Genomic DNA, 27,438 nt, shown 5'->3' with positions numbered 1-27,438 from the left:
TATATATATATGAAAAGAGCTACCAAATCAATAAACAAATCTACCAATGATAATAAACTCTAAATACTAACCTAAGGTAAACATAAAACCAGAAACCAATTAAATGCAGAAAGCAAACCCTAAGTCTACAGTTGCTCCCAAAGTCCACTGCCTCAATTTTGGGATGATTCGTTGTCTATTTAGGTATTCCACAGATGCAGGGTACCTCACGTCGATTGTGGAGATTTAATCTGCTGCTCCTGAGGCTGCTGGGAGAGATTTCCCTTTCTCTTTTTTGATCGCACAACTCCTGGGGTTCAGCTTTGGATTTGGAACCCCTCTGTGTGTAGGTCGCCTGAGGGCGTCTGTTCTTCCCTTAGACTGGACGGGGTTAAAGGAGTAGCTGATTCGGGGGCTCTGGCTCACTCAGGCCGGGGGGAGGGAGGGGCACGGAGTACAGGGCGAGCCTGCGGAGGCAGAGGCCGGTGTGACGTTGCACCCGCCTGAGGCGCACCATGTGTTCTCCTGGGCAAGTTGTCCCTGGATCACGGGACACTGGCAGTGGCGGGCGGCAGAAGCTCCCGGGAGGGGAGGTAGGGATAGTGACCTGTGCTCGCACAGGCTTCTTGGTAGTGGCAGCAGCAGCCTTAGTATCTCCTGCCCATCTCTGGGGTCTGCTCTGATAGCCGCAGCTCACGCCCGTCTCTGGAGCTCCTTTAAGTGGCGCTCTCAATCCCCTCTCCTCGCGCGCCAGGAAACAAAGAGGCAAGAAAAAGTCTCTTGTCTCTTCGACAGGTCCAGATTTTCCCGGACTCACTCCCGGCTAGCTGTGGCGCACTAACCTCTTTTGGCTGTGTTCACACAGCCAACCCCAGTCCTCTCTCTGGGGTCTGACCTCTGAAGCCCGAGCCTCAGTTCCCAGCCCCGCCCGGCCCAGCGGGTGAGCAGACAAGCCTCTCGGGCTGGTGAGTGCCGGTCAGCACTGATCCTCTGTGTGGGAATCTCTCCGCTTTGCCCTCTGCACCACTATTGCTGTGCTCTCCTCGGTGGCTCTGATGCTTCCACCCTGCCCACCCATCATCTCCGCCTGCAAAGAGGCTTCCTAGTGCGTGGAAACCTTTCCTCCTTCACAGCTCCCTCCCACTGGTGCAGGTCCCGTCCCAATTCTTTTGTCTCTGTTTTTTTCTTTTTTCTTTTGCCCTACCCAGGTACGTGGGGAGTTTCCTGCCTTTAGGGAGGTCTGAGGTCTTCTGCCGGCGTTCAGTAGGTGTTCTGAAGGAGCTATTCCACTTGTAGATGTATTTCTGATGTGTTTGTGGGGAGGAAGGTGATCTCCATATCTTACTCCTCCGCCATCTTGAAGGTCTCCCCGCCATGTTGGTTTTGATATGAGGAATTTCTCTTTATTCATGGGCTAAGACAGCTGAAGAGTGTTTATATACCAGAATCTGGAGATACAGTCTTGACATAATATAATATTTCTACCTTCAAATCAAAATATTTCAAACTAGAGTCATTTTCTAATCCCACCAGCTGTTTCTCTTATAATCACTAACATGACTAATGACCGTTGGTAATTCAAGTGGCCACTCCAAAAGTGGACTTACCATCCTTAACATCCCCTTAGCCACCACTCTCTGGTCAGGGGCACATCTGGTCACTAAAGCTCATCAATTCTACTTATAAAATAGCGGTTGGAATATGCCCCATCTCTTCTGCAAGTGCAAGAGTTGAGTTCCAACCCTCATCAACTTTCACCTTGACCATTGAAACAGTTTCTCAATTGGTCTGCTCTGAAGAGATTCTCCACTTGGTCCTGGAATTGTCTTTATGGAACATGGACTGGTCATATCACATATATATGTAAACACTTTCAATGCCATTGCTTATAGAAAAATACTTTAATACGTTAAAAGATTTTTAAAAAGTCCCCCAGAATTTGGCACTAAACTCCCTTCCTGCTATAGCTTCAATTAACATCCCAACATCTAGATAGAGTCCTCTGTTCTGCATATATTAATATGCTCTTGTCATATCACTATGTATACATTTCACATACCTGTCTTCCTTGTGCATTTCTAAGCATCCTTCAAAATTTAGTTTATGTGAAGATGCTTTCAATCCCTGCCTCAGAAGGAAAATAATCCATTTTGTAGCCCAGTCTTTGATGTTCTCATATCACTTTTTTCTACATCATTTAAAAAATTTATTAGTTAATGAACCAGTCTCCAGCTAAACTCCAAGCTCCATGAGAATAGTCTCTGTCTTACTCATCCTTTTATCTCTATCCCTTAAAAATCCATGACACAAAGTAGAAATAAATACTTGTAGAGTGAATGAATGATCATTAATGAGATCAAAAGATCCCAAGGGGTGTCACATGCCAGTGTGGTTTTGAAATTCACTCTATAAAGTTCAATAAGCAACAGACAAAATATGAAACATCAGGAAGTGAAGTTCCCATGAGAAGCATTAAATCAGACAAAATTATAATTTTCCTAGTTATATCCCCAAATCTATTCTTATAGATGCTGAACACTTAGAATTCTATTAACTACTGTTAAAATGAGACTTAGAATTTCTAGAATAATGCCCTTTTTTCTCATTTATTTATTTATCAAGCATTTATGGAATACTATCAACACTATGCCTTTCATGGATTAGGGACTCAACAATTAAGGACTCTCTTGATGAGTATCTCATATATATCTCATAATATGCATATGTATTTATTCAATACAATTTTTATCAATTTTTATTCTCTTAAGTGGGAGTATTTTGTCATTTGGGAATGGCTCTGGTTTTTATCCTTTCCTATTTTAGATGTTAGGTGATTCTTGAATTTCCCAATGGTTTATATCCACGTTAATTACAGACAATTACAAAAGTCCAATTTAGTTGTATATATACTCAGCAACCCTGTCCATAATGTTCCTAATTAAGTATTACCTTAGCAGATTTATTGACAGAAGCACTTTTCTTTCTTCAATTAATTTCTTGAAGTATAAGGAGAAATTTCAGAATCAAATATATGTTTAAAACCCAGCAGATGGCAGTGTAATGCTGGTTTTAAGATTAAGAACAATAACAAAAAATGTTATTGAGCTTAAAGATTTTCCAAAAACTTTAAACTGTCATTGTTATTCTAATCATAGACAAAAAATATTCAAATTCTCACATTGCTTAGAAAAATAAAAACATATGTGTTTATCTAGTGGGCATACAAATATATTTTTAGAATTGCACCTAAAATTTCCCAGTCAATTTCTAGAAGTAAAATGTGTTTCTCAGTCCATCTCTATATCTAGAAATGTGGAAGAGGAGAAGGGGAAGGACAGGACAGGCTGAGAGGTACAAATTGATCAGATCATGGCCAGAGTATGGCATGGAGTCCTTCAGGGCCATGTTTGCACCTTTCCCCCTAAGAACCTCTGATTCAAGAAGCAAGGAGATATTGAACAGATATAACCTTTGGGTTCCTCATGCTCAATGCGCTGGGAATTTTAAGTGTTTTATTTTACTATAAAATAGCTTTCTTTGACAAATTTTACTCTGCAGGATGCAAACCTTGACTTCAGCCACTATATTTTCAAATGATAAGTTTATAGGTAAACGAAGTGGCTACTAGATACTGCAGATGATGTGATACATATTCCAATAAATTGTCCCACATTACACATTACAATCCTAGGAGGTGTAAATATTGGTGACTAAATGTCCAAACTGTAGTACTGATTTGTCGAGGTTAAAAATCAACAAAATAAACATCATATTTGACATCTATGAAGAAATATGTATCTTTTTTCAAAATTTAACACTCTAAGTTTTTACAAATGATCAATTTATTAAATGAAATATGTATTTCTTTTGGAAATTGAAATACATGCTTATAAGTAAGCACATACTTACCTAAATGACAAAAAATACATGATAACTATCCAGACATTGTACATATCTCATGAGTTGGAAATTAAATCTACTATGTGGGAAACTTATAAATCCAATCTTTTTTTAAAAGGATATGTCTCAGTAGAGTGCCCACCTGATTCAAGGCTGTGTGCTGATGCTCTAAATTGCATAGCAATTGATTTATTTTGTGATGGAGAATTGAACTGTCCAGATGGCTCTGATGAAGACAATAAAACTTGTGGTAAGTGATGACCTTCCCTCCCTCTTCCCCCTTCTTTTCCATCCTCCCTCACTATGTACTCACACACACACACACACACACACACACACACACACACACACACACCCCTCAAGTACCAAAAACTACTGGAGAATGATATATCCCAATAGCCATGTTTATTATTTAATACAAAACTCCAGAAAATAATTATATTAATATTTCCTAAACTTTATCACATGACATTAAGCATATTAATTAAACAGAATTCCATTTGACAAGTGTAGAAAGAATGCTGTAGTTAATGTCTGGGGGAGGAGATTGGCATTATTTTTCATCCCATATTAAGCTACTACAAACTATTATGAATTTGAACACTTTTTCACCATCTTATCATACTATTGGTCATTTTATTTTTGCTATTTTAACAGTTTCTAACTTAGTAATCACCACCCCTTAATTTTGATTGTTGCCTTTATTCACCTTATGGCAAATAAACAAAAGATATCTTAAAAACTGTACTGAGTTGTTGTTCTGTGAATAAGGGAAACCAGCTACAAATAAGATCTTCATGTTTGATCAATAAAATATCTGTTTTTTTTGTAAATTTTGGCATTTGTTTTGAGTGCTAATAATTTTTAAAATCACTATTATTATTATTATTTAACACTTAAGTAGTACTTACTAAATGCCAAACATGGCTCTGAGTGATATAAACATATTTCTTCTTTGGCTTATGTCTTCATTTTATCACTGGGTAATATACATATGAAATATTAACACGTAAATGTACATACAGATTGGTAAGGAATGTGAGGAACTATCTGAACAATTCTAATCTATAATTTGTTCTTGAAAAATTAAACAGCAGGAATTGAACAAATTTTTGGTGTGGTTTACAATCAGTTTAAAAATTGACCATGAGTACCATTAGTTCCTGAAATGTGAAAAGGCTTTAGTTACAATTTGCTACACTTTGTTCTTCTATTATTTGTTATACTTTGCTCTTCTTGCTTGATTTTAATTGAAGATGAATGCTCCATTACCAACTGAAGTTTAAAAAATTACCTATATACTTGGAAAGACAGGCAGTTGTTCTGTTTCCCAGAACCAACTCAAAAACTGGCAATTTGACTGAAGAGTCTTCTACTAAGCAATCCTAATTCAAATGTTCTTGGATAAAATTCAAACTTCAGAGTTTAACTACATACTTTGAAGTGCACTCAGAGCATATTGGAAGAAAGTGTAGGCTACAGAATATTTTTTAATCTATTTTATATAACTAAGTTACTCAAAGAAAGCAACATCCTATTTTGCTATGGTTTTCAGGCAGTTTCACAGAGCTTTTCACAGAGAATGTGATGCAAGTGTGCCATCATGAGGTAATAAAGGTGATGCTGATTTATATTTCAAAAATAATGTGTATCGAAGTGAGACACATACCTTTAAGCCTGTATAATGATGATCAATAACTTTAAATGGGGAAAAATATATAAGATGAATAATCAGAAAATGAACCACACCTATTATGTGCTCTTTACTGTCATGGAGTTTATAATTTTCATAATAAATTAGTATCCATGCATATCAAAAAATAACCATAGAAATACCCTATGTGTGGCAACTTGTCCTAAAACAAGTTATAAGGCCATGAATTATTTTTCTTAGTCATTCTAAACTCATGACATGAACCTCACTATTAAACTGAATTCTCTAAATTTGCCTGAAAAACATAATCAAACTGCATTATTATTTTTCAATAACATGGAGGTTTTATGTTAATTTAAACAGTATCAATTCACCATCCATGTCACTCACTTTCTTAAGCCTCTGAATCCTCATTTGCCACTTTTTCTCGATTCTTATCTTTATTTGTGTTTTAAAGTTAGCATTATATCTATTTTTGAAAAATAATTTAAAGTTGTTGTGGAAAAAGTGGACAAATCAATTACTCTACCCATCTAGGATTTTCAAGCATATATAAGTTGTTTTATTTATTATTTAATCATGAATGATTGTGAGTTATTCACCTCAGCACCACCTCAAACTTCTATAGCATAATTTCTACATGAAAGCCCTGTCCATCAATCTACATTAATTGAAAGATTATTTTAAGAGAATTCTCTATGTGAAACTGACCTTTGCTCTATCTCTTTTTTCTCCTCCAGCTGTGAGCTCTAATTCTAGTTTGTGTTATTAATGGAGTCATAATAATGTTGACTTGCTAAACCGCTTCTTTTACAGTCTTTAGTTATTTAGGTTTTCACAGCTTATAGCTGACTATAGCGGAACCAAGATTCCTTTAAATTGTTTTTTTCTTCTGATGAAAATTGCTTCAGCAGGAAAGTTCACTTTTTAGTTGACCTATGAGAAGAAGAGATGCTGACTCACAGCCTTTAGGATAATGTTCAGGCCTGTTTGGAAGTTGGCAAGTGTCTCCATAGATTGTTTGCATGCACAATGTATGTGCATGCCTTATAGGTATGTGCACAATAGATGGGTAGAGATCATGTTTGATTTACGTTCCTAGAGAATTCAAAACCCTGAGAAAACACACAACTAATAAACATTGAGCCAGCAGAAAGAGCTCTAAGTGGGTCCTAAGAACTCACCTATATGAATCCCATTCCATTACAGGCAATTTCAGATAGTGCAATAGAATGGCTGATATTATTTGGTAGGCTCATTGATCTCTCACTGAGAATTTTTTTGGGTGCTACACTTAAAAGAACTTCATAGTCAAAAATTATAATCCTGAATACCCAGTAATCCTACTCAGCCATGGCTGGGTTATATCTGTTTTGCCAAAAGTCTGTCCTGCTTCATGACATGTAACATTAGGTTCTCCAGAAATATCCTGAAATTAAATGAAAGAATGTACGGGAAAGTCCCTAGCACAAGCCTATATCTTGAAATGATAATATTTTGGCATTCTGAATTTTGCTATTATAAGTAGTTCAATATTATTGTAATTTTATTTTAAATGTGTTCAGGAATATTCTTCTTAATCTTTACTTAAGTGCAGGAATTCCCAGAGGCCCTTTAGAGCAGAACTAGACCTGTAGATTATCCATTTCCACTAAAACTCAGCAACTTCATAGAAAACTGAACAGGCAAACATCATATTCTTAAGGGCAAGCTAAATATTATGATAAACAATCTTAGCAATGTAAGACAATTATAGTTTATTTATCACTTACGTTATAGTCCAAGAAAGATGGCAAGAGGCTGTGCTCTGCAGACATTCAGCATGCCGGTTCCTCCACCATCCCTTCTGTGCCAAGTTCTCCCCTGGATCCTTTGCAACCTGCTGAGAGACAATGGAAAAATGTTATAGAAGATCTTTTTAGAAATCATATCTGGAGATAAACACAATCACTTTCACTATAGTTTATTAACCAGACTCTGTCACGTGACCCATTTTAGGATATGCAGTCTAGTCATGTACCTAGAAAGGGACTGAATAAGGATATGGCAAACATACAACAATCTCTGCCACCAGGGTCATCACTCAGCTATTTGGAAATTTATGAACCCCATTGTACAGCCCAAAACTATTGATATCTTCCCCCCAAATATGTAGTGAGTGGACATGAAGAATTACTAAAGTGTCACCAGCTTTGCAAATAGGTTTTACAAATTCTAAAACCGGTCTTGTTTTTTTTCCCTTTTTCACTCTATCTTTTTTTGCTCCCTCCTGTTTGTTGTAAAGTGCTGTTGCAAACGTGATCTATATTCTAATTTTAAAAACACTGGACATGACGAAATTCTTTTAATTTTCTGTTTCTTCTTTCATTTAAAATTTCTCTCTCTCTCTCTCTCTTCTCTCTCTCTCTCTCTCACACACACACACACACACACACACACACACACACACACACATCCTGCTTTGCAATGACTGAGTGATGTCACCCTGATAGCTCTATATATTGCTGTATTAGGCTAATATTAGGTATTGCCTGGCTTTGAATCAACCCTTGTAAGCTGGAAGAACTGATGTTAGTTAACTTACCCGCTCTGTACCTCAGCTTCCCCACCTAAAACTTCATAAATTTGTGGTGAAGGGGACATTAATACTTACATAATGACCTTAGAGCAATGCTGGCACATAATAAACATTCCACCAATGCTAACAGTTGTATTTTAGGGCTGGTAGGATTGATTGCTCTTCCTTACTGTGTTCCTAAGTGTCATAGTTTAAATATAAACTACTTATAATAGTGGTGGATTTTCTTGCACTGCCTATACTCTTGGAGCCCACATGTTTCATGACAAACTGTGACTAAAAAGCTCCATATATCACTTAAAATACAAGCAGACACTATTCTTACTTTTATGGTCATTGAAGCTAAGGGATTTTCTCATTTATTTGGCGTGGTTTGTGATGCACAGAGAGTTAAGAGTGAAGAAGGAGATTTTTTTTTACAACTAGAAAATGATTTAGCTCTGCATTAAACAGACATATATTTTACTGTTTATCTTCAAATCATACAAATTAGCCTTAATTGTCCTTTCTGCTCCAGCAAGTATTACACATAAGGTGATTCAGTTCTCTCAACAAGTCACAATTTTTTCTCTTTAATTTCCTGAGGTCTATGATATTGGGTTATTATCTTTTCTGTTCTTAATTTTTTTCCCTTGGGAATTGGGCTGTAATAATCCAATGCATAATCCAATGCAATTAATTCCTAGGACATTATTCTTAAATGGACTTTGAATCTTAAAATTTATTTACCTTTCTTTATGCCTCTACCTTATATGCCTTTTAAAAATATACACCAAAAGTAGCAAAAAGCCAACCAAAATGTGGTATTTTTATCAAGATTTCTATGTGCTTTTCAATTTCTTTCTTCTGTTCATATAAAACATTTGATGTCATATAATAGCTTGTGTTTTATAACTTGGCAGAATTACTGTGTAATGTTACAGTGGGTTTTTCCATTTATCAATTTAGGATTAGCTTATTCTGCACTTAGATTCCAAGGGCAGCAATTTAATTTTGATAAATTTCCTTGATTTCCCTGCCCTCTATCAACACTTCCAACATACGAGGAATAAACAAAATACCAAAAGAAAAAGGACACATTCCAGGAGTCATTATTTTAGAATTATGGTGTCAACAGTAGTAAGAATATAGAAAATAACCTAAGAAAAGCTAAAGATTGTGAAAATCAAATCAGTTTTATTTTTAATGAATAATACACATAGCAAGTATAAAATAAAAGGCTACAAAGTATGACTCCTCGTTCATGCTTTCAAGATTTTAATCTAGTAGGAAATGACTCAGATATAAATTAAGACAGCTGGTAATTCATGACATTAAAGAGATGTAAGAGAAGTACATGAAATAAATGTGCTACAAGAATTAAAAGAGGAAAATGAGTTGTCATGGGAGATAAAAACACACTCAAGAATATTGAATGAAAATACTGAGCTAGATTGTGAGTCCATACAAAGGGAGCAAAAGTGATGAAGGTTAAAAGTTGTGTGCAGTAGATTGAATGGAAGGATCTCTTCAGGCCCCTTGCACCATATGTATCATTTTCCTGGCCATTTTCTGATCATTTTCAGGAAAACGTATCACTAGTGCGCATAGAGGAAGTTCACTCTAGCTCCAATTTAATGGGGAAAATAAAGCAAAAAATAGTAGTTGCTTCTTTAAATTGGAAGTTTACAATTAAGGTGTATTTGTTTTCTTACAAATATAAAAGAATATACTAAAAATGCAACTTAACTATGGGTATTTAGAAATAGAATGATTTTCTAAAGGATCTATAATGGATCTATAAAGATTTAAAACACGAAATCTGATCTATTTCCATTCGATCATTTTAGTTTTGTGAAATGGCCTCGTATAGATTTAATCATGAGTAGTCTATGAAGGTTCGTTAGGCAATTTGAATCCCATTTCATTTGAGAAACCCTTCCAAGATTGTTTTGTCTAATATTAATTGCCATTTTTTCACAGCCACAGCTTGTGATGGCAGATTTTTGTTGACTGGATCTTCTGGGTCCTTCGAAGCTGCCCATTATCCAAAGTCTTCTAATCCAAGTGTTGTTTGTCGGTGGATTATACGGTAATATACCACCTTCTATTCCATGTTCTTAAGTCATAAAGTCTTTCTCTGATGCAGTTAGTCTTACCATATTTAGTAATGTATTTATTTTTTGGACAATTTTTTTCATTAACTACGAAGCAAAGCCTTCCCAACTGATATCCTGACCAAGAAATTTCTCTCTCATTCTTAACCTTTTAAAAAGGAATTTTGCCCTATGAACAATAAATGGGGCCATCTCATTGGGTTTTGTAGAAAGTTTTTTTTTCCATATAGTTGGCACAAATCAAATGCTGCCAAAATTAACAACATGCCTGTATGTCTGTGTATTGCAAGAAACTGTATTTCACTTAGCTGCATCTTAGCTACAGAGTAGTTCCTTTCTCATTATGCTTGCATCCATGTGAAATCTCCGATGGTGTGATTTGGTCATGGCAGATCAAGAGCTGGGAAACCCATTATACTCATCCTTTGTGTTGTATCTTGAATAACACTTAGTTCACTTACTATATATTTGACCTCCAAGTCTTAATTCAATTGACAAATCCAATCATTATGATGATCAAAATAAGCTGATAGCTTGTCTACTTTAATATTTGCCTAAACGTTTTTCACAGAGGAGTAGTACCTAATGTTTCTCTCAGATATTTCAAGGTAAAGATCATTTATACTAGAATAAATATAAGGAGCTCTGAAATAAACTCATTACAATTTTTTTAAAAGTACAAGATTTCTCACAGCTTTAAATAAGTTAAGATGCAAGTAAATTTCCCCCAAAATATACAGTTGACCCTTGACAACAGAAGGCTTAGGGGGCGCCAATAGCCCATGCAGTCAAAATCCCCATATAACATTACAGTCGGCCCTCTGTTCTATGGTTCCCCAGGGTTTGTGTAGTATGCATTTATTGAAAAAATCCACATATGAGTGGATCCACACACTTCAAGCCAGTATTGTTCAAGAGTCAACTGTATATATATATATTTTCTATTAAGCCACTGAACATTTTTCCCCACAGAGCATTCAGCACAAGTGCTCTGTGGAATTCATTTTGAGAAATGCATTCTAGTTCGTTCATTTTTCTTAACAGCTGGATGGAATTATGGTTTCCCAATCTGACCTACTATATATTTATTTTAATCATTGTGATAACTCACTAGAAAATGGGGAATCAATATAACAGCTGGTTAGAGAAGGCTAAAAGACAGAGCTTTGGGTTCTTGCCAAACAAATGATAGGAAATGGCCCCATAAAGACTCACAAGAGTTGTTTTCCTGAGTAGACATATTCCAGAGATGAGATGAGGTATGAAGGGAAGATTGTTCTAAGCACATTTACTTGGCATTATTCAGGAAACCAAGAACATCTTGTTCTGCTTAAATAATTTCTATTTTGGAGCTCAGCCTCATGTAAGTCATGTGATATAACTAAGAGCACTATTTCCTTTTTTTCATGCTCTAAAGAACATGTTACTTGTGTTCCAAAGATAAGATTTTGTATTTAAAAATGGCAGTTCTAGGTAATTCTTGTCAAGTGAAAACTTAAAAATTTAGAGGACATCATTTCTAATATAATCACATCATATTTAAAGAGAAGCATTTATAAATGGCTATTAGCATTGTTCATAAAAAAATGAAAAATATTCAATTCTTTACCTAAAATGCCAGCAGAAAAGCTTAGAAAAATCTTAAATTACTTCCTTTGAAAATTGAAAGAAAATGAATTCTAACTGATCTACATTCCTAACTACACAGTGATTTCTTCATGTGATCTTTGAAATTTTATTAATACTAAATAATGATAATTTAATTGTTCAATCCACTTCTTAGTAGAGCTAGGTCAAAACTACAAGGAGGTCTTATAAGCAGATCACAATAAACTTTTGCTGTAATAGTACCTAATATCATTTATGTAATAATCACACTATGTTAATTAAAGATTTATATGGTTCTATTCTTTTTACTTCTTTTTCCATCACTTAATTTTTAAAACTATTTTAAGAAATCCACCATTAATCTAGGGATGATTTTTAAAGCCTATAGAATCTAAAATAAATAAATACTGTACTTCATGATAAAATTATGGTTTAAAATTATATAAATAATCTAAGTGTATTTTCTTCTCAAAACTGATTACTACATTAGAGATGTATTAGACCTGATGGTTTGTTTTTCCTAATGGTGATCAAAATGGGGTTAAGACAATAATGTTTTTTACAAGCTTGGAAGACCAAATAACTAGTGGAGAAATGGTTAAGATGCAATTAAGCTACATTTTGGGATTATATTAGGACCACATGTAGCAGAGTGTCAGTGATGGAGAATGCAAGCACTGGAGACTGTCGGCATGGGTTTCAAATCTGGCTTCTTCAGATTCAAGATATGTGATCTCAGACAAATAACTAAATCTCTTAGACAAAATTTCTACATCTATATAGTTCAATATCTCTAACTACAGGGGTCAAAGTCATTATGAAAAGTAATATTGAATGTAAAACACTTAACACTCTTTTATATGCTCAGTAAAAATGGGCTCTAAAAAGAGTAGCTATTGATACAAAAATGTAAAATATAAAAATTACATTTAGGAAATTATCCTTCCCTTCAAAAATTCAGAAGGTAACTGTGGTTAATATTATAAAAACATCAGATATGATATTCTACAATTAATCTCACCTTTATAAATGCCTTTGTTTTATTGCAAATAAGTTGGCTTTTCTGAAACAGAAGAAAGTAGAAAACAGTATGCACTCATTTCTCTCCTCTACCTATCTACTTTGAAAAAGTAAACAGCTTTTGAACACAAAGTTTCCTAGGAAGCTCCTCTTGCATCCTTTAGTTTCTTGAAAACAACATCACTTGTTAAAAAAACAAACAAAACAAACAAGCAAACAACAACAACCAAAAAAACCTCACTGTTTTCTTGCCTGGAGACACCAAAACTTTCATTAAAATAAGAGAAACCATCCCTGAAGGCAGCTTATTTCTTCTTCCTCTGTCTTCTTCAGTTTTGATGCTGGATTTCCTAAAGTTCTCACTAGCAGGCTCACTTTCCACATGGCTGAAGAGACCTAACGGAGGTAGAATTTTTTTAAACAACTGCCATCATCTGCTTTTCTCTCCTTCTCTCAGTCTGCTCTGGGAGTATCTCCTGCTCCCTCATGTTGATCTCCTTCCACCCCTGTCAACCTCCTGTGGTTACTAAATACATCTGAGGGTAGCCCATGAGTGTGGCATCTTCTGCATCTGCCTATCTTCCTCCAGTGGCCCTCAAACCTAAGAGCACATCACAATCGCTCCCGGAGTATTTAAAAACGTACATCCCCAAATCCATTCCAGAACCATGGAATCTGATATCCAGGGTTGAGGTCCCTGTGTCAATATTTTTTAAAACCAACCCACCATTGTTCTAACCTCACCTTCCCGACAGCAAACACTGGTCATATCCAAAAACCTGGGTTACTGCTTACATGTCTTTTAATCCTCCCCTGCTAGTCGCTGCCATTGCAATGCTGTCAACCACACTCCTTGAAGACAAAACTTTAGCCCTGCCTCCAGCCCCTCATCAGGAATCTAATATGTTTGCCAAACCTCAGGCCTTGCCCCAAATGGACATTTCCCAACCATGAAACTTAGAGTTTCAAAATTAACTACATTTGTGATGAATGTCCCCAGTTTACCAACTGATCAAGGTACTACTGATAACTTACCGAAAATCCAAACTTGCCATGCCCCTGGGCAGGAGCCATGATTCAATCAGCAGCCTCCACAGCCAGCCTCTGAAGCCAAGTATCTTCTCAGTCTCCTTCTTGGCTTTGGAGACTAGATCTCTCCCTATTATCCACCCTTTCAATATTCAACCAGCTTCAACGATATCTATGCTCTGCTTTAATTGTTTGGCCTTCCTCCTTTTTGCAGAGTTCAGGGGAACCTTGTACCTCCAAAACACTAAAGAATTATTCACATTTCTGATCCTACACTTCAGTGAGACAGTAGAGTTATAAATAGGTATTGCCCTAGACACCTTTTCCCCCAAACTGAAAATTAAAATTTGAACATTTTTCCCCATAGAGCATTCAGCATAAGGTAGATAAGCCATTGGCAACTTGATTATTTTGATCATCATAATGATTGGATTGGTCAACCAAATTGAGAGCTTGGAGGTCAAATATATAGCAACTGATCCAAATTTTATTCAAGATTTAGCACAAAGGGTGTATATACAGGGTGTTCTCAGCTTTTAATCTGCCGTGACTAAATCACACCATAGGAGATTTTCATACAGATGTTGGCATAATGAGATAGGAATTATTCTGTAGCCAAGAAGCCTCAGCTTTTGTTCCCCCACAGATATGTTGATTTAACAGCGAAATGTGAACCAAAAGTCATTTATGGGAATTCCAGAATTCAGTTAAGAAGTTGAATACCCCAGGTGAACACAAAGCCAAGGACAGCTGCACTGAAATGGACAAGAAGATCAAGTTCATTTTACCCTCCATCAACTCCTTCCCCAACACAGCACAGCTCAGCACAAGTCTTGACTCACTACTTCTTCCTTGGAAGGAAAAAGAAGGATGAAACATGGATCCAGTGTCCCAGCTTTTCCAAGAGCTGCCTAAGGGACTAGTTTCTGTCTCACCTTATATGGATAAGTGATGGAACTGGTATTGTTTGGATGCCTGAGAGATACTGAGAACAAAGAGAAGTGGATACAGCTTGCTATGGCCAGCAAGGCTTGATACAATTGGGACAAAGTGCACAATTCAAGGCTTCTCCCTAAGGATGGAAAGAAAGAAGTGCAGCATGCTTCCAACATTCTGTTTCAAGAGCTTCCCCAGCAATGGGTATATGTCTTGCATGAATGTGGAGCTGATGAGCCAGCACAATTTGCATGGACTGTGGCTGCAGAGAAAAAGGTATAGTTGGGTGACTTGCTGTGGTAGGACCATAGAATATGCAGCACCACATACAGACACCAGAGAGAGCAAAAAATTAGACACCACTGAAAAAGAAACTTACAAGGTTCTAATTGCTCTTGAACAGTCAATGGATCTCATACTAAATCAAAAAGGAAATTAGAAAATGTCTTGAAGCAAATGAAAAACAACAACAGCAACATACCAAATCTTATGAGATAGAGAAAAAGAAGTGCTAAGTGAAATAACCTAGAAGGAAAGGATAAATCCCTAGAAACTTACAATCTACTAACACTGAATCATAAAGAAATACAAAATCTGAACAGACAATTTACTAGTAAGAAGATTGAATCAGTAACCAAAGACCTCCCAACAAAAAAACCATGACCCACTGGTTTTACTGGTGAATTCTACCAAATATTTAAAGATGAGTTAATACTAATCTTTTTCAGACTCTTCCAAAAATTGGAAAAGAAGGAACACTCACTTTGATACCAAAGCCAGACAAAGTCACCACAAGAAAAGAAAACTACAGTCCTGATAATATACCCCTGAAAATATAAATGTACAAATCCTTAAGCAAAATACTAGCAAACCAAATTCGATGGAAAATTAAAAGGATTATACACCATCACCAAGTGAGATTCATCTCTGGGATGCAAGGATGTTTCAATATATAAAAATCAATCAACTTGATACACCACATTAACGGAATGAAGACTAAAAATCACAGGATCTTCTCAACAGATTCAGAAAAAGCTTTTGACAAAATTCAACACCCTTTCATGATAAAAAAACACTAAGCAAAATAAGGATAGAAGGAAATTACCTAAATCTAATAAAGGTCATGCAAGAAAAGTTAAGAGTAAATATCATACTCAATGATGAAAATGTAAAGGCTTTTCCTCTAAGATCAGGAACAAAACAAGGATGCCCCCTCTCACCACTCTTATTCAACTTAATACTGGAAGTCCTAGCCAGAGCAATTAAGCAAGAAAAAAAAAAATACAATATATCCAAACAAGAAAGGAAGAAGTAAAATTATCTGTTCACAGGTGGCAAGATCTTATATATAGAAAACCATAAATTCCACAAAAAACCTGTTGGAAATAATAAAATAATTCAACAAAGTTACAGGATACAAAATCCACATAGAAAGATCACTTGTGTTTCTATACACTAATCATCCAGAAAGGAAATTAAGAAAACAGTCCCATTTACAATAGCAGTAAAAAGAATAAAGTACTTAGGAATAAACTTAATCAAGGAGGTAAAAGACACAGTGAAAATAATAAAACATTACTGACTGAATTTAAAGACAAATAAATGGAAAGACATCTCATGTTCATGGATTTGAAGACTTAATATTGTTAAAATATAATAATGTAATATAATAATGTCCATATTACTGAGCATGATCTATAGATTCATCACAATCTCTATCAAAATCCCAATGATTTTAAAAGAAAAAGAATCCTAAAATTCATATGGAACCACAAAGGACCCCAAATAGCCAAAACAATCTTGAGAAAGAGAACAAAGCCTCATACTTCCTGATTTCAAAATATATTACAAAGCTACAGTAATCAGTACCAGTATAGTACCAGCATGAAAATAGACATACAGACCAGTGAAACAGAATAGAGAGGTCACAAATAAGCCCACACATATATGGTCAAATTATCTTTGACAAGGATGTCAAAACTACACAATGGGGAAACAATATAGTCTCTTCAACAAAGGGTGTTGGTAAAACTAGATATTCAGATGCAGAACAAAATTGGAACTTTACCTTACACCATACACAAGAAATAAACTCAAAATGAATTAAAGGCTTAAACATAAGACTTGAAATCATAAAACTCCTAGAAGAAATCATAAAAGGAAAGCTTCATAACATTGGTCTTCACAATAATTTCCTGGATTTGAAAACAAAAGCGCAGGCAGCAAAAGCAAAAATCAACAAGTGGCAATATATCTCATTAAAAGCCTTCTATACAGCAAAGGAAACAACAGAAAACAACAGAATGAAAAGGCAACCTAAAGAATGGAAGCAAATATTTGCAAACCATATATCTAATTAGGGTTAATATCCAAAATATGTAAGGAGCTCCTACAAAACTCAATAGCAAAATAAACCAAATAAAAAGTGGGCAAAAGACTCAAATAGATATTGCTCAAAAAAAAAAAAAAAAGGCATACAAATGGCTAAAGGGCAACGCTCAACATAGTAATCATCAGGGAAATGCAAATCAAAATCATAATGGCCATTACCAAAAAAACAGAACATTATAAATGTTGGTGAGGATGTGGGGAAATTGGAACCCTTGTGTGCTGTTGGATGGAGTGCAAAATGGTGTAGATAGTACAGAAAACAGTATGAAGGCTCCCTAAAGGCATAAGAAATAGAACCACCATATGATCTAGCAATCCAATTTCTTGGTATTTTTCCCAAAGTATTGAAGTCAAGATCTCTAAAAGATACACACTCCTATGTTCGTTGCAGCATTATTCACAATAGCTAAGAGGTGGAAACAACCTAAATGTTCATTGACAGATGAATAGATAAAGAAAATGTGGTGTATACATACAGTGGAATATTATTCCGTCATTAAAAGAAGGAAATCCTATCATAGACAACAACATGGTTGCACCTTGAGAACATTATGCTAAGTGAAATAAGCCAGTCATAGGAGGACAAATCCTGCATGATTTCACTTATATGAAGCATCTAAAGTATTCAAACTCAGAGAGTCAGAAGGTATAATGGTTGTCAGAGGCTGGGAGAGAAAAAATGGGGAGTTACTGTTCAGTGGGTATAGAGTTTCAGTCATGCAAGTTGAAAGAGTTCAAGAGAGCTGCAGTACAATATTGTGCTTATAGTTAAAAATACTGTTCCATACATTTAAAAATTGTTAAGAGAGTCTATCATGTTACATATTCTTTATCACAATTAGAAAAATACATTCAAATTCTAGAATACATTGAGTTGTGCCAACTGTTAAGAGTGTAATGGTCTATTTTTTGCTTTTAATTTAGTGTAAACCAAGGACTTTCCATTCAACTGAACTTTGATTATTTTAATACATATTATACAGATGTATTAAATATTTATGAAAGTGTGGGTTCAAGCAAGATTTTAAGAGGTAAGTTAAAACAAATATACAGTCCATTATCAAAATGAAAATATGTGGAAAACCTTTTGGAGTGATGCGCTTTCCCTTTGATTTTTTTTTTTGAGGTTTTATGTCTGGTTTTATTTTCTTCCAGATATGTAGCAATATGATTTGTGAAATAACCCATTCTCTTATTGATGCAAGAGTTGTTTGTTTGTTTGTTTGTTTTTATTGGAGTGTAATTGCTTTACAATGTTGTGTTAGTTTCTGCTATACAACGAAGTGAATCAGCTATATGTATGCATATATCCCCTCCTTCTTGGACCTCCCTCCCATCCACCACCATCCCACCTATCTAGGTGATCACAGAGCACTGGGCTGAGCTCCCTGTGCTATACTGATGGTTCCCACTAGCTATCTATTTTACACATGGTAGTGTATTTATGTCAAACCTAATCTCTCAATTCATCCTGCCCTCTCCTTCCCGCCCCCCATGTCCACACATCTGTTCTCTACATCTGTGTCTCTATTCCTGTCCTGGAAATAAGTTCATCTGTACTATTTTTTTTAGATTTCACATATATGCATTAATAAATGATATTTGTTTTTCTCTTTCTGACTTACTTCACTCTGTATGACAGACTGTAAGTCCATCCACATCTCTGCAAATGACCTAATTTTGTTCCTTTATATGGCTGAGTAATATTCCACTGTATATATGTACCACATCTTCTTTATCCATTCATCTGTTGATGGGCACATTTAGGTTGTTTCCATGACCTGGCTATTGCAAATAGTGCTGCAATGAACACTGTGGTCCATGTGTCTTTTCGAATTATGGTTTTCTCCGGGTATATGCCCAGTAGTGGGATTGCTGGGTCATATTAGCTCTATTTTTAGTTTTTTAAGGAACCTCCATACTATTCTCCACAGTGGCTGTATCAATTTACATTCCCACAAACAGTGTGAGAGGGCTCCCTTTTCTCCACACCCTCTACAGCATTTATTGTTTGTAGATTTCTTGATGATGGCCATTCTGACCACTGGGAGTTGATACTTCATTGTAGTTTTGATTTGCATTTCTCTAATATTTAGTGATGTTGAGCATCTTTTCATGTGCCTCTTGACAATCTGTATGTCTTCTTTGGACAAATGTCTATTTAGGTCTTACACCCATTTTTTGATTTTGAACTGAATATGAGCTTGTACTTTAAGTTACTGAAAGGAAAAAGAAAAACTGGTCCTGATTATAAAAATTAATAATTTAGTGCTCTGTGTAATCAAACTTCTTAGTAATAAATGATGTACTGTTTCACATGATTCTCTTCTAATTGATGTTTTAAAAATCATGTGGAATTCTACTATACTGTAAGTGTTGCTCCCCATTCAGCAAAATTCAAACAAACCCTAAAAACAGCTATTTTGCTTCAACAATGAATCTCTTTTTTCTATTTTTATTATGCACTCTGCTTCTCAGTCTCTTGAAGGACTATTACTAATAAAGTTGGTAAAACAATGAGTAGATCAGGATGTAGTCTCACTAAATGGAAGGTGTGGATGGTATTGCTATTACGTAGCCATTTGTCATTATGGACATAGACACCGATGGGAGCTGAGAAAGGGCAGGGAACGCTCTAATAATACATGTGTGACTACCCCACTTTATTCCATCTGGTCCCCAAATGAATAGACCTATTCATGGTATCCAACAAAAGTAGGAGTGAAATTCCAGGAGGAAATAAAATAAGGATGAAGAAAAGAATGTGGCAGCGGAGTCCAGGGAATAACTAGTTTTCCTCACACTTTTGAGGAATAGTCAATAGTCATCTTAGCAGAGCTAAGGTTACAAGTGACATCTCTTATTAACATGTATATAAAGCTGTATTTATTTTAATAATTTTGGATTTTAAATTGCACTTGTGAATAATGAAAAGTAGATCCTATCGAATAAATGTTTTGATTGACTTATTGATTTGAGAAATATTTAAGCATATGATAATAATAAGTACTTTTTATTGGGTGCTTTTAATATGACACACATCATACTGAGTACTCTATGTGGATATCCTTATTTAATATTTTCAATAAATCTACAAAGTATGCATTACAGGAGAAGAAAATGAGATCTAAGAAGTTAAATGACCACAAGTCCACAAAGCTAGTTAATGTTGGAGATAGAAATCAGACCCAGACCCTCCGACTTCAAACGCAACGCATTTATTCATTGTGCTTTAAAAGCCCCAAGTACAAGTATAATCATGAATATACATAAAACAGATGAACTCATGGTAAATCACATTTGGCTTAAATAAATGGACCAGCCATTTCATAATCTACTTTTTCTGTAGTTGATAAATCTAGCTCCTTAAAATTATGTCAACATAAATATTTACATAGGTAGACAAATAAGCCAGTTCATATAAATTTCTCCAAGGGCTAATGTGATATTAATAATAAATGTTAGCATACTTTGATCACTTGCAATATGCAAAGTAGTGTTCTCAGCACTTTAACTCAAAAAAAAAAAAAAAAATTTCTCCCCTGAACCATATTACACAGGTGCTATTAGAATCTTTATTTTACAGATAAAAACTAAATTCATAGAGGTTAACTTCCCAAAAATGATAGGTGTAAATTACCCTCATGTTCCCTTCTCTTCAGATACCATTTGCCTGAACGCTATTTTTACTTATTTTCACATGCTTAGATCATCAGAAATACATAACTAAATCTTAGAATCATTATATATAGTGATGTCAATAATGCACAAATAATTATCATAAAAATGCAATAAACTAAATATACAAATAGAAAATAGAAAAAATCTAAGAAAATGAATTTAAATTATAACAAATAGGTAGTTGTTTAATTTTTAAGGTCTTTTTGAAATATAAATGTATTTCAAAGATTTTTAAATTAAATATTTTAATTTAACTTGAAAAAATATGAGAAATGGCATTAGCTGTTAAAATTACATTTTAAATTTAAAAATAACACCTTTTTTAAAGATATGTAAAAATGTCTTACCTCCAGCATCTAGCCCATGCCTGATATATTGTAAAAATTTAGTATTTGTTGATTTAAATTTAAACCAGCAGGTTTATATATCATGGTATTATAGTAGTTAATTAATGGAGATCAGTAGCATTTCTTATAACTCTACAGTTATTTTGTTTTGTAACAATGCTGATACTTTCACTCTTGGTTCAAAATCCCATCTTTTTTTCTAAATATTTTAGCAAGTCTCTTATTGTGAGAGATGTGTACACAATTACTTTTATTAAATTACAATTCAGAATAAAGATAATTATCTTTATCACGTGGAAAATATATAGATATTTTAATTAAATCAAGAAAAATAAGACTATGTAAAGGAATTATAAGAAAATAAAAGTATCCAGTACCATAAAATAGTTCTTATATACTTGATTAGGGGTAAGTTAGTATGAACAAATTTTAAAGGCATTTTTCAGTCATTTTTAGATACAGTCATGATGTAAAAGTTCTCTGACTGGTAAAAAGTTTCAGAGGAAGGTGGGCATTTCATATAGATAGATGATATAGAATGCAATAGAGTCTTTTCCAAATAAGTGTGGAAATCAGGGTAATTCAGAATAAATTAACAGGATAGTAGTCAAAAATGTTTTCTTTAAACTGTAGTGATGAAGGTAAAATCTTCAATTCATTGGTGGTAATAATTAACAGTACTGGGTATGGAAGTGGTAGAAGATGATAAATATGCTCCATTAATGCTTTGTTCAAAAAATACATAGATATATTTATGTATCCTCAAAGAAAGACAACAAAAACAGCCTGTATGAGCACGCTGAAACCAATTTCAAGTTGACAAGCCAGGAAAATGCATTTCTGTGTGTTTAGTTGTTACACCATTCTTTATATCTGAAGTGCTTAGCTCTTCTTCTGTTCCCAAAGGACTATTAATAGCATATCCCCAATGTTGGAGCTTAGCAGTTTAAGGACATGTTTTTAAAACTGAATCACACAAAAGTTGGCATAGATATAGATGAAGTTATGTAATAAACATAGTGGATCTTCCTGAATTGTCAACTTATCCTACAACAAAAATAATCGTACTGTGGACACGGAATTAAATAATATATACAAACACTTTTCACAGTAAAACATTTTTATTAAAATTTGTGCTTTTATTAGAATACTTTCACGTAGTGTTAGAAGTACCCATTCATTCACTTCTGTTGATAGGGGTATGTTATATGGAAAAATTTAACAAGCACTGGCTTAAGGTGTTGGACTTCCCAGAGGCTCTTGAAGATTCCTCAGTGATAGTGCCTGGAAAAATTAAGAACTACTTCCTCAGTACCCCTATGGCATTTCTCTCATATCTATCAATTCCAAAGTAATTTTTTTTATAATTCATTAACCTGAACTTTTCTAATAGGCTAAGAGGGGAACTTGGTTATTTCTTCTCCAGCATTTAGCACCATACCAAATTTATAGTGAGCACTCAATAAAATTTGTTGTCTATATTAGAAATCCTTTATAACACACAAAGAAGCTAATCTAACTGCAGAATTTCTTCTCTTATGAATAGGATAAAATTAAAAGTTTTGATCTAGATCTGTTGAATTATACTCTATGGAAAGTCTGTTATCCTTGCCCGTTGCCCTCATCTCAAATTCCCCTGAATTTTAATTATGCTTCCCAGCTTTCCTCTTTTGCAAAACTTATTCACCAGAGCCTTTATTGTTAGAAGACAAATGAGTTAATTCACACAAGTGTGGCCGCTTGGCAACTTTAATATCCATAGCAATATTGTTTTTTAGTAAAAGGCACTGGATTTTCTTAAGGAATTATTGCTTAAAAGTTTCTTGTGTCAGGTAGAGAAAAATCCAGGCTTTAGAAATTATTAGGAAATTGTTTTTTTTTCTTTCAACTCCTGCCCTGACTCTTTTATGACTCTTTTATGTAGGCAAACTCTATTGTTATATTTACTCACATCTTAATTCATGTATCCAAAAATTGATTAAAAGTTTCCCATGATCTGACACAATGGCAGAGGCTCAGAAAGCATTAAGTGTAGTCTCTGCGTTTTCAGGGCTTACAATCCAGTTGAGCAGATCAAGGAATAATAGCTAGCATTCACTGAGCACTTACTATATACCGGTCACTCTATCATGTGGAAATTACTTATTTGCTCCTTATCACAAATGTTTATGGAAGGTGTTATACCACAACAGAGGAAACTGAAGCACTGAGAAGTCTCATAAGACATGGAGCCAGAAATGAATCTCATGCTGACTCTGGAGCCTCTGTTTTTAACCACTGTCTTCTACTACCTTTGTGGATGCATAAGATAATATTCTCTCCACTGCATCTGTGGCTCTGGGACTCTTTCTAGTCACAACTTTAAGAATCTGATAAAAGATTTACAAAGCCTCAATAGATGCAAATGTTCTACACCATTTCTAGAAATTTATGTATAATTCTGAAGCGTATTAATGAATCTCAGGACATAAACCCCAGACTAACTAGACTAGTACAATAACATTAGACAACATGGGAATCCAACACATCACAACCATGAAGGGTGCCATTGAACCAGTAGCCACATTCAGATCCTATCAGAAGCCATGCCGGCCCCCCAAAACTCCATTGCTATAGAAAAGAAAGAAAGAAAGAGAGGCAGATAGGTTTTAAGCAAAATTTCTAGTATATTCACATGCTTTAAGCAACTAGACATATATGGACTACAAAGATTTTAAATATGACAACCATTTGAGTTACACAGTTACATATGCTTGTAGAAGGAATTTAAATAACCAATGTAGTCCTTCATGAGAATATACTGAAAGAATGAAATACAACTTTATTGCGGAAAAGAGTAAGATATAAATCAATGCTTATTCATGGTTTTCTTTCCATTAGATTTTCCTGAAATTATCATGCATGTAATCACATTTTTTCACTAATTTCTACATGATAAGCACAGAATTTTTCAGTAGTTTATGAAAGTATCTTTCTTCAGAACTCAATAATTAACAGTGGTGCTTTGTCTTCAATCTGCAAGTGAGATACCTGTCATAAACTTGAATCTGATACCCAGTTCAAACTGTCGAACTAAAATGCGAAGCCATTGCTTCCTATCCTTTTTTTTCATTATCACTCCCACTAAGAAACTTTTAGACCTTTTTCTCCCCTAATTGCTCCCCATGAAATTTTAATATTTCAGATATTCTCCATACCTGTTTATGTACTGTACATAAACAGGCTTCAAAGATGTACTGTACATCTTTGGCTTCATAAATTTAAAAACTAAGAATTTTTCTGTCCCTGAATACAAATTTTTACCATGTAGGAGGCAATATCACCCCCTTTGAGAATGTATGTGCTAAATAATAAATTTCTATAAAAGCAAATTTTATATAACAATGCTTTTTTTGGTAAATCACCATGTGAGTACTTCTTATTTCTCAAGCACTATATTAACCCTTGAAAATAAAAAGGCTAGAAAGTTAATATCTTTTGTAGCTAGAATTAAAATGGAAAAGAGATAAGATCAATATCTGTAGAAACAATCCTTAAATTGTCTAGGATTATTTTGAGGTCCTACAGCTATATGGGTAGAAAGCTAAAGAAATACCCTTATTTCTACTATTGTGATTGAGTTTAGCCTCTGTTAGTGTGGTATGGGAAAAACCTGATAGAATCAAGCTCATGTTTTGTTTTATAACTGTTTAACTTGTATGTTTCTTAGATTAATTTTTTTCTGTAAAAGAATGGATCTTTTTTTATATGTGTTTACAGTGTATCTAACTAACAAAAATGAAAATATAGTTTATCAAACCACAAATATATGTAATAATTTGAAACATTATTATTATAGGACAAGAGATATTTATTTTAAATAAATTAATTATAGGACTAATGCTTTTAGTTAACAGTAGGATCAGATAAAAAGATTGATAGATCAATTGATAGATCAATAGATTGATTGATGAATGGATAGATGGATGGATGGACAGATCAATAGATAAGTGAATATATGTATATGTACATATAACAGTCATTCATTTTCTTTTGTAGCTTCTCTCTGGTCAAATAATCCTGGCACAATTAGGATTTTTTCCAATCAAGTTACTGCCACTTTTCTTATACAATCTGTTGAAAATGATTATATTGGCTTTAATGCAACATACACTGCATTTAACAGCAAAGTGCTTAATAGTAAGTATTGTTTATTTCTTAGCCTCTGAATCTTCAGGTGCTTTAATACTGTAATGGAATTTTAAAAGTAGCAGGACCTAATATTTTAGAACAGGGTTACTATCTGTTTCATTATGCAGGTTCTTTAATGAGTATCTCTTATGTATACCTTTCTCCATTTGATACTTGCAAAGAAATGAGAAATTAGAAAACAGCTCACATTCTTCAAAACAATCAAATAACCAATTTGAGAAAAATTATAAATCAATAGGAAAATTAAACTTTTATATACTGCAAGTATTCAAACCTTAAGAAATTAGCATAAAACTAATTCTGAGAATGTTCCACATCAACCTAATTTTGACCAGAGTATTAAATTTAGTAAATAAATAGGGGGAGCAAAAAATTTGGGACAAAGTTTATGTGGGTAAGCCAACAGAGGTAAGATATAAAAATTAAAGAACAATAAGAACAAGATGCTTGTCTTTGCTGAAGCCCTAATGGGGTATAGGAAACATAAGAACACAGTTGGCAACAAAATGATGTGGGTTTTTTTTAACTAAATGGAATTAAACAGTTAAAATGAATTTAGCAAATGATTTTGTGCATGCCACTTAATTATAAACTGTGTGAGTTTACATTATTTTCAATTCAATCTATTATAATTAGTCATATTGTTGACTACATTTGAAATATTTTATTATTTTTTTAATTTACAGATTATGAGAAAATCAACTGTAATTTTGAAGATGGCTTTTGTTTCTGGATCCAGGATCTAAATGATGACAATGAGTGGGAAAGGATTCAGGGAAACACCTTTCCTCCCTCTACTGGTCCAAATTTTGACCACACTTTTGGCAATGATTCAGGTATAATTCATATTTAATTCATAAACTAAAAGAAAAGTGTCATGCGCTGTTCTATAGTTCCGGACATGCAGGCCCAGCGGCCACGGCCCACAGGCCCAGCTGCTCCGCGGCATGTGGGATCTTCCCAGACCGGGGCACGAACCCGTGTCCCCTGCATCAGCAGGCAGACTCTCAACTACTGCGCCACCAGGGAAGCCCCAGATTTTCTTTTTTTTTGATCATGGACTAATAAATGAATTTAAATGAAAACGGTAATCAAGTAGGCAAGTAAGAGTATTTCAAGAAATATATTTTTTACCCTATATATTCATGAAATGTTGAAAAGTACACAGAGGCCGTTAGAGACAAAGAGACTTGGGTTGTCAACCTAGATTTGCCACTTACTATTAACTAAGGGGACTTGTGGGAGGTAAATAACTGTTCTGAACTTTGGTCTACTCTGCCTTAATTTCCATTTTCTGATTGTTCATTGCTAGTGTATAGAAACGCAATTGATTTTGTGTGTTGATCTTGTACCCTGCAGCCTTGCTGAAACTGTTTATTAACTCTATTAGTTTTTTAAGAATTCTTTAGAATTTTCAATAGATCAAGATCATACCATTTTGAAATATAGATAAAAAGGCAGGTTTACTTCTTCTGATAAGCTTTCTTAGTTCGTCAGGGCTTCCATAACTAAATACCACAGACTGATTATCCTAAACAATCAATATTTATTTTTCAAAGTTCTGGAGACTGGAAGTCTGAGGTCAGGGTGCAAGCATGGTATGGTTCTGATGAGAGCCCTCCTTTGGTTCACGACACCAGCCTCCTTACTGTATCCTCACATAACAGAGAGAGAGAACATAAGAGAGAGCTCTCTCCTGTCTCTTCTTATAAGATCACTTATATTGACACCATCATGAGGGCTCCACATTCATGACCTAATTACATCCCAAAGGACCTATCTCCAATATCATCACATTGGGTTTTAGGATTTCAACGTATGGGGCGAGGGGGACAACCATTCAGTCCATAGCAGAAAAACTATGGAAGAGCTGATTCTAAAGCATGGTCCCAAGGGAAAAGTGATGTTTTGTAGGTATATTTTTCATGTGAGTGGGATATTAGAAATGGATTTCAGGTGGAGACATTAACATTGAGACAATAAAATTTGAGAAGACCAGAACTTACTGGGAATTATCAGGAGATAAGG

The 27,438-nt window shown here is 34.6% G+C and overlaps 1 protein-coding gene across 2 annotated transcripts in view; it reads left to right on the top strand.

Annotated features, from left to right (window-relative positions):
- Positions 1 to 27,438, top strand: part of TMPRSS15 (transmembrane serine protease 15) — a 130,760-nt gene that overhangs the window by 24,871 nt on the left and 78,451 nt on the right. For both annotated transcript variants that reach the window (XM_024732023.1, XM_024732024.1), the window contains 5 exons: positions 3,998 to 4,129; positions 10,074 to 10,182; positions 18,116 to 18,222; positions 25,258 to 25,398; positions 26,097 to 26,246. In XM_024732023.1, the coding sequence (XP_024587791.1) occupies positions 3,998 to 4,129; positions 10,074 to 10,182; positions 18,116 to 18,222; positions 25,258 to 25,398; positions 26,097 to 26,246 (639 nt within the window). The remainder of the gene's footprint in view (positions 1 to 3,997; positions 4,130 to 10,073; positions 10,183 to 18,115; positions 18,223 to 25,257; positions 25,399 to 26,096; positions 26,247 to 27,438) is intronic.

The sequence above is a fragment of the Neophocaena asiaeorientalis genome, unplaced genomic scaffold (genome assembly GCF_003031525.2).
Source record: "Neophocaena asiaeorientalis asiaeorientalis breed wild unplaced genomic scaffold, Neophocaena_asiaeorientalis_V1.1 scaffold55, whole genome shotgun sequence".
Lineage (NCBI taxonomy): Eukaryota > Metazoa > Chordata > Mammalia > Artiodactyla > Phocoenidae > Neophocaena > Neophocaena asiaeorientalis.
The sequence above is the reverse complement of the archived record's forward strand: the minus strand, read 5'-3'. Positions and strand labels throughout refer to the sequence as shown.